Raw genomic sequence first — 7842 nt, 5'->3', positions numbered from 1 at the left:
GTGACGTGGTTGGAGATGTATTTCCATGATGTTGCAATTCTTGAAAAAATATATAATAATAATGACGAAAGCGGTTAAAAGTTAAAACTTGCACATGAGCTCATAATTGTATAAAATCAGATAAACAAGCCGAATATGACAGTTGAGCGACCGTGCTAGAACCATGAAACTCGGGAATGCCTAACACCTTCTCCCGGGTTAACAGAATTCCTTATCCGGATTTCTGGTTCGCGGACTGTAATACAGAGTTATTCTTTTCCTCGATTCAGGATTAAATTGGTGACTTGGGACACCCTAAATCTCCCAAGTGGCGACTCTGAAATAAATAAACAAATCCCGTTTTGATTATCCTTTAATTGGAAAAACTCCTTCACCCCTCGCGGGGGCGGAAAAAGGAGGTGTGACAGTGATTTTGTTCTCTTAATGCTAAATTTAAACCTCTACTCTTGTCCTTTCGCGAATGGCAAGGTCATGTATTGCTTCTTCAGCCGAGTAGAAGCACAGACCGGTGATAGATCAGCTACGTCCTCGGAGGCTTTGTGGAGGTTGGGTAGGTTTCGCCAAGCTCTTCACTACTACTTTCAGCGGTACATCTTCTGAGGATCCCCAGGATTATCTAGACAGTTGCCACGAGGTTCTCAAGAACATGGGTATTGTTGAGACCAATGGGATTGATTTCGGTACATTTCGCTTGTCTGGATCCGCCAAGACTTGGTGGAGAGATTATTGTTTGGCTAGACCAGCCGGATCGCCAGCCTTGACTTGGGAGCAGTTTGCACAGCTATTTCTGGAGAAATTTCTCCCTATTGCTCAGAGAGAGGCCTATTGGAGGCAGTTTGAGCGCCTCCAATAGGGTTCCATGATGGTTACCCAGTATGAGACCAGGTTCATTGATTTGGCTTGCCATGCTCTCATCATATTCCCCTCCGAGAGAGAGAGAGAGAAAGAGAGATGAGAGAGAGAGCGAGGAGGTTCATTGAGAGACTCGTCCATCCCGCTCAATTAGCTAGAGGTGGAGGTAGCGGTATTAGAGGTGGAGGTAGAGATGCTAGAGGAGGAGGTAGAGGTATTAGAGGTGGAGGTGCAGGTACTGTTCTGATTTGTAGCAGAGAAGCTTCGGCTTATTTTATGCTGCATCTGGTCATGCCTAGTGGTTCTTTGAGTGCCCCTGTTTATGTGTCTACGTCGGTGGGTGATTCTATTGTGGTGGATTGTGTTCATTGATCATGTATAGCTGTGATTGGAGGTCTTGAGACTCGTGTAGATTTGCTTCTTCTGGACATGGTTGATTTCGATGTCATATTAGGGATGGACTGGTTATTACCTTACCATGCTATCTTGGACTGTCATGCCAAGACTGTGACCTTAGCCTTGCTTGGTTTGCCTCGTTTAGAGTGGAGAGGGACTCATAGTCATTCTACCCACAGTGTTATCTCTTATATGAAGGCTTGACGTATGGTCAATAAGAGGCGGTTGGCCTATGTTTGTGATTCTAGTGCTGAGTTCCTTCTACTGATTCTGTGCCCGTTGTTCATGAGTTTCCTGAGGTATTTCCTTCAGACTTGCCAGGTATGCCACCCGACAGGGATATTGACTTTTGCATTGATTTGGCTCTGGGCACTCAGCCCATTTCTATCCTGTCGTATTGCATGGGCCCGCCTGAGTTGAAAGAGTTGAAGGAGAAGTTGCAAGACTTGCTTGATAAGGGTTTCATTAGGCCGAGTGTTTCGCCTTGGGGTGCGCCAATGTTGTTTGTTAAGAAGAAGGATGGGTTGATGAGGGTGTGTATTGATTACCGACAGTTGAACAAGGTTACAATCAATAATAAGTATCTATTGTCGAGGATTGATGATTTGTTTGATCAGCTTCGGGGTGCCAAGGTATTTTCAAAGATCGACTTGAGATCTGACTACTATCAGTTGAGGATTAGGGCATCTGATGTCCCTAAGATAGCTTTCCGCACTCGGTACAGGCATTATGAGTTCTTGGTGATGTCGTTCGGGTTGGCAAATGCCTCAGCAACTTTTATGGATTTGATGAATTAAGTGTATAGGCCTTACTTGGATTCATTCGTGATAGTTTTCATTGATGACATTTTGATTTATTCCCGCAGCCGGGAGGAGCGCGAGCAGCATCTCAGAGTAGTTCTTCAAACCTTGAGGTATAGTTAGTTATATGCTAAGTTCTCGAAATGTGAGTTTCGGTTGAGTTCAGTTGTATTTCTAGGTCATGTTGTATCAGTAGAGGGTATTTAGGTTGATCCAAAGAAGATTGAGGCAGTCAAGAACTAGCCTAGACCAGCGTTAGCTAAGAGATTCAGAGTTTCTTGGGATTGGCAAGCTACTATTATCGATTCGTGGAAGGGTTTTCATCTATCGCAGCCTCGATGACCAGGTTGACCCATAAGGGAGCCCAGTTTAGATGGTCAGATGAATGTAAGGCGAGCTTTCAGAAGCTCAAGACAGCTCTGACTATGACACCGGTGTTGGTTTTGCCCACAGGATCAGGATACAATTTAGTATGATGCATCTCGTATTGGACTTGGTGCAGTGTTAATGCAGGATGACAAGGTCATTGCCTATGCTTCACGGCAGTTGAAGATTTGTGAGAAGAACTATCCGGTTCATGGTTTGGAGTCGGCAACCATTGTTCACGCATTGAAGATTTGGAGGCATTAACTGTATGGAGTGGCATGTGAGGTGTTCACGGATCACAAGAATCTTCAGTATTTGTTCAAGCAAAAGGAGTTGAATTCGAGGCAGAGAAGGTGGTTGGAGTTGTTAAAGGATTATGATATCACTATCTTGTATCACCTGAGGAAGGCCAATGTGGTGGCTGGTGCTCTGAGTAGGGAGTTAGCCAGTATGGGCATTCTTGCTTATATTTCGGTCAGTGAGAGGCCGCTTGCTTTGGATGTTCAGGCTTTGGCCAATCAGTTTATGAGGTTGGATGTTTCTAAGCCCAGTCGTGTGTTAGCTTGCACCGTCGCTCGTTCTTCATTATTGGAGCGTATCTGAGATCGGTAGTATAATGATCCCCATTTATGTGTCCTTAGAGACACGGTGCGGCACGGAGGTGCCAAGCAGGTTACCTTAGATGATGATGGACTTTTGAGATTACAGGGTCGAGTATGTGTGCCTAATGTGGATGGGCTTCGGGAGTTGATTTTAGAGGAGGCCCATAGCTCCCGATACTCAATTCATCTGGACGTCGTGAAGATGTATCAGGATTTACGACAACATTATTGGTGGCATAGAATGAAGAAGGATATTGTTGCATATGTGGCTCGGTGTTTGAATTGTCAGCAGGTTAAGTATGAGCATCAGAGGCTTGGTGATTTATTTTAGAGGATTGAGCTTCCTGAGTGGAAGTGGGAGCGGGTCACTATGGACTTGATTATTGGACTTCCACAGACTCGGAAGAAGTTCGATGCAGTATGGGTCATTGTTGATAGGTTGACCAAGTCAGCACATTTCATTCCTATGGTAGTCTCCTATTCTTCTGAGAGGTTAGCCGAGATCTATATTCGGGAGATTGTTCGCCTGCATGGTGTGCCTGTGTCTATCATTTCGGACTGAGGTACGTAATTTACCTCTCGTTTTTGGAGAGTTGGGCACGCGAGTTGAGTTGAGCACATCATTTCGTCCCCAGACGGACGGACAATCCGAGCGAACTATTCAGATATTGGAGGATATGCTCCGAGCTTGTGTCATTGACTTTGGAGGCTCGTGGGATCAGTTTTTGCCTATAGCAGAGTATGCCTACAACAACAGCTACCAGTCGAGTATCCAGATGGATCTTTATGAGGCTTTATATGGTAGGCGTCGGTCTCCAGTTGTATGGTTTGAGCCGAGAGAGGCTCAGTTGTTGGGTACAGATCTGGTTCAGGAGGCCTTGGACAAGGTCAAGATTATTCAGGATAGATTCCGTACAGCTCTGTCCAGGCAAAGGAGTTATGCAGACTGCAAGGTTCGAGATGTGTCTTTTATGGTTGGAAAGCTGGTATTGCTCTGAGTGTCGCCTATGAAGGGCGTGATAAGATTCGGGAAGAAGGGCAAGCTTAGCCCTAGGTTTATTGGTCCATTTGAGATTCTTGATCGAGTGGGAGAGGTGACTTATAGACTTGCATTGCCGCCGAGCTTATCAGCCGTGCATCCAGTGTCTCATGTGTCCATGCTTCGGAAATATCACTGCGATCCATCCCACGTGTTAGATTTCAGCACTGTCCAGTTGGACAAGGACTTGTCTTATGAGGAGGAGCTGGTAGCTATTCTAGACCGGCAGATTCGTTAGTTGAGATCGAAGAGTTTTCCTTCTATTCGTGTTCAGTAGAGAGGTCAGCCTCCTGAGGCATCGACCTGGGAGTCTGAGTCTGATATATAGAGCCGTTATCCCCATTTTTTCCCGACTCAGGTACTTCATTCTTTTGTCCGTTCGAGGATGAATGGTTGTTTTAGAGGTGGAGAATGTGATGGCCCAAAGGGTCATCATTTGTTTTTAAATTAAATTCTGCATTTCGAGTCCTTAAAGGCCTCTTTTAGTATCACCTTGATTTGCGTGCGCAATCCGGGCGCATAGCCGGAAAGCTTAAATGAGAAAATATGTGAAAAATGATAAGTTTTGACTATAAAATGAATTAATTTGACTTCGGTCAACGTTTTATGTAAACGGACCCAGACCCGTGATTTGACGGTCCTGAAGGGTCCGTAGGAAAATATGGAACTTGGGTGTATGCCCGGAATCTAATTCCGACGTCCCAATCCCGAGAAATGAATTTTTGAAAGAAATTGTTTTCTAAAATTGTTTATAAGGTTTGGAAATGAATTTTGATTAGAACATGTTGGTATCGGGCCCGTATTTTGGTTATGGCACCCGATACAGGTCTTATATATGATTTAAGATGATTTTGTGAAGTTTGGTAAGAAACGGAATCCATTTGACGTGATTCAGACCATAATTGGAAAAATTGATGTTTAAGAAGTTTGATAAATTTTATTGATCTTTAGGTTTAATTCGATATTCGTGATGTTATTTTGGTGATATGGGTGCACGAATGAGTCCGTGGGATATTTTTGAGGTTGTGTGTATGTTTGGTTTGGAGTTCCGAGGGCTCAGGTGAGTTTTGGATAGGACACGAGATGAAATTTTGGACTTAAGGAATTGCAGGCCTGCAGGCTTCGCATTTCCCAAATTGTTTTCGCAATTCCCAGGCTTGTTCGCATTTCCCAAACTTTTTTCGCAATACCCAGGCTTTTTCGCATTTCCCAAACTTTTTTCACAATTCCCAGGTTTGCATTTCCCAAACTTTTTTCGCAATTCCCAAGCCAACAGAGTTTGGTTCGCAATTCCAATACCTACGACCTGCAACTTTTATACTTAGATGATTTTAAACTCATTTTTCATATTCTCTCAAAACATAATCACACTTAGGAGATTTTTGAAGGATTTCTTCTTCTCCAAATCAATTGTAAGTCATTTTTAACTAACTTCCTTCAATTTTTAACATCTTTTAACATGATTTCAACTTCAAATCAATGATTTTCATGGGGAAATTGGGTGTTTTGGGTAGAACCTAGGTTAATCGAAATTTGGGGAATTGAACCTCGATTTGAGGTCCGATTTCAAAATAAATTATATATTTGAGTTCGTGGGGGAATGGGTAATCGGGTTTTGGTTCGAACCTCGGGTTTTGACCATGTGGGCCCGGGGACAATTTTTTACTTTTTGGGTAAAACTTTAGAAAACTCATTTTCATGCATTCAAATTGATTCATTTAACATTTATTGATGTAATTAAGTAACTTGTGACTATATACGAGCAAATTGGTGGTGGAATCAAGGGGAAAAGCTATAATTGAATCGTGAATTGTGTTTGTGGCATCGAGGTAAGTGTTTGGTCTAACCTTAGCTTGATGGATTAAGAGTTGAGTCCTATTTGCTATGTGGTAATTATTGAGTATGACGTATAGGCATGGTGATGAGTATCTATACGTTGGTGTCAAGCATGATCGTGAGTCTTATATTGTGATTTTCATGATTTTGTTGTATTATTCATGCCTTGGTGAAGATTTTTAATTGTTGTATAAAGTTTGTGGATAGAATTGTGAACCATGATCATTGAGGAGTGTTGGCTCAAGTTGTATAACGAATTGTGAAAGTGTAAGTGACAATTGAATTTTTAGAGCATTGGCTCGAGTTGTGAAATTAGTTGTGAAGGTATAAGTGATAATTGAACCTCTAGAGCATTGGCTCGAGTTGTAAAGTGAATTGTGAAGTAAAAGTGAGAAAGAGAAGAGATCATTATGGTGTCACCCTTGTCGGGCTATTGTTGATTTATTTGTTATCTCCCTTGCCGGGATGTGGATATTATTGATGTTGTTCCCTTGCCGGGATTTAATTGTTGACTTGTTGCTCCCTTGCCTGGATTCTTATTGCAAATTTCCTTTATTTCCTTGCCCTATTGTTTGTGATTTTTGTTTGGGTAAGGAATAGAGTTAAAGCACGAAGGGTGATGCCGTGCATTGTTTGTTTTGTAAGGGAATAGTGTAAAGCACGAAGGGTGATGCCGTGCTGCACGATGTACCATTCCGTGCCTATTATATTGATTTCATGGTGAGGATAAGAGTAAAAGCACGAAGGGTGATGTCGTGCAATTTATATTGATCGTATGGTGAGGACGAGAGTAAAAGCACGAAGGGTGATGCCGTGCACTTGTCTTTGATTTACCTGATTCTTACTGACAATTGAGTTATGTTGTCCTTTACGTTTATTTACTGATTTTCTGTTGTTACTTGATTTTATTTCGTTGTTATAGATTCCCTTACCCTATTTGCCTTGTGATTGTTGCTTGGGTGAGAAAGAGCATAAAGCATGAAGGGTGATGCAGTGTATTGTTTTGGTGAGAGAGAGTAAAAGCACGAAGGGTTATGTCGTGCACATTTTGATTATATGATTGTTTTGGTGAGGTTGAGAGTAAAAGCACGAAGGGTGATGTCGTGCAATTGTTTATTTCTGCTTCCTTGTTGATATTCTAGTTATGTTGTTTCTTTACTTACTTGATGCCTGATCGCTGCCAACTCCACACTACTAAAAAGTAGGAAGAGAGGGTCGCAATAGCTTTTACCCGATATGAGGGTCGGGATCGATTTCCATAGGGATCTAGGAATGGAGTCGAGTATCTATCTAGACGAGAGTTGTGTAATTGTTCCAAATGTCATTTCCATACATTTTTGGGTTTTTGATTATAAACTACTATTATCAAACTAGTAATTAAAACTAGATTATGCTACGAGATAATTGATAAGTTGTATCTAATAGGAACAAAGGCACTAGGGTAGTGACTTTCACCTATGTGGCTAATTGACGGGTAAATGCTTCTAAGGTTCGATTGATATGTTTGGGGAAATATGCTATAACCGTTGCACAATTTTACCCACTCTCACACCTCTCGGTAGAGAGAGTGATTTTTCCCAATTGAATCTCTCAAGACCAAATGGGTAGGCAAATTAGCTCAAGCAACTAGGGTTCAAGTTGGGTAATTACTCTCTCAGGTTTAACCCTTTAATTGGGACTATCAATTCTCTTGAGTCCATCCCAATTCCTTGTTGGGTCAATTTTGGAGACTTAGGCGCTCTTTCTCAAGAAGAGCCAAGTCAACTTAGCACAAATCAGTGTTTGCAACCACCAATTCATAGATTAAACTATAAAATTGACCTAAATAACAAACACCCATAGTCAATCTAACAATAGATGGCAACACCCATCAATTACCCACTCTAGGGTTGAGCCACAACCCTAGCTAATGGGTTTAGCTACTCATGCTTGAAGGAGAAAATAGAGAAAT

At 42.1% G+C, this 7842-nt stretch overlaps 1 protein-coding gene across 1 annotated transcript; it reads left to right on the top strand.

Moving 5' to 3' along the window:
• The first annotated feature begins 3693 nt into the window (after positions 1-3693).
• LOC138882720 (uncharacterized) lies at positions 3694-4014 on the top strand. The gene has a single exon (XM_070163340.1). It carries the CDS (start codon positions 3694-3696, stop codon positions 4012-4014), a length of 321 nt encoding a protein of 106 aa, XP_070019441.1.
• The last annotated feature ends 3828 nt before the right edge of the window (positions 4015-7842 follow it).

This window comes from Nicotiana sylvestris, chromosome 12, assembly GCF_000393655.2.
Source record: "Nicotiana sylvestris chromosome 12, ASM39365v2, whole genome shotgun sequence".
NCBI lineage: Eukaryota > Viridiplantae > Streptophyta > Magnoliopsida > Solanales > Solanaceae > Nicotiana > Nicotiana sylvestris.
Note: the sequence above shows the minus strand (reverse complement) of the source record. Positions and strands in the feature narration are given on the sequence as shown.

What these genes read in the sequence shown, in the direction of transcription:
- LOC138882720 (XM_070163340.1), top strand. Translation starts at nt 3,694, where the DNA reads ATGCTCCGAGCTTGTGTCATTGACTTTGGAGGCTCGTGGGATCAGTTT.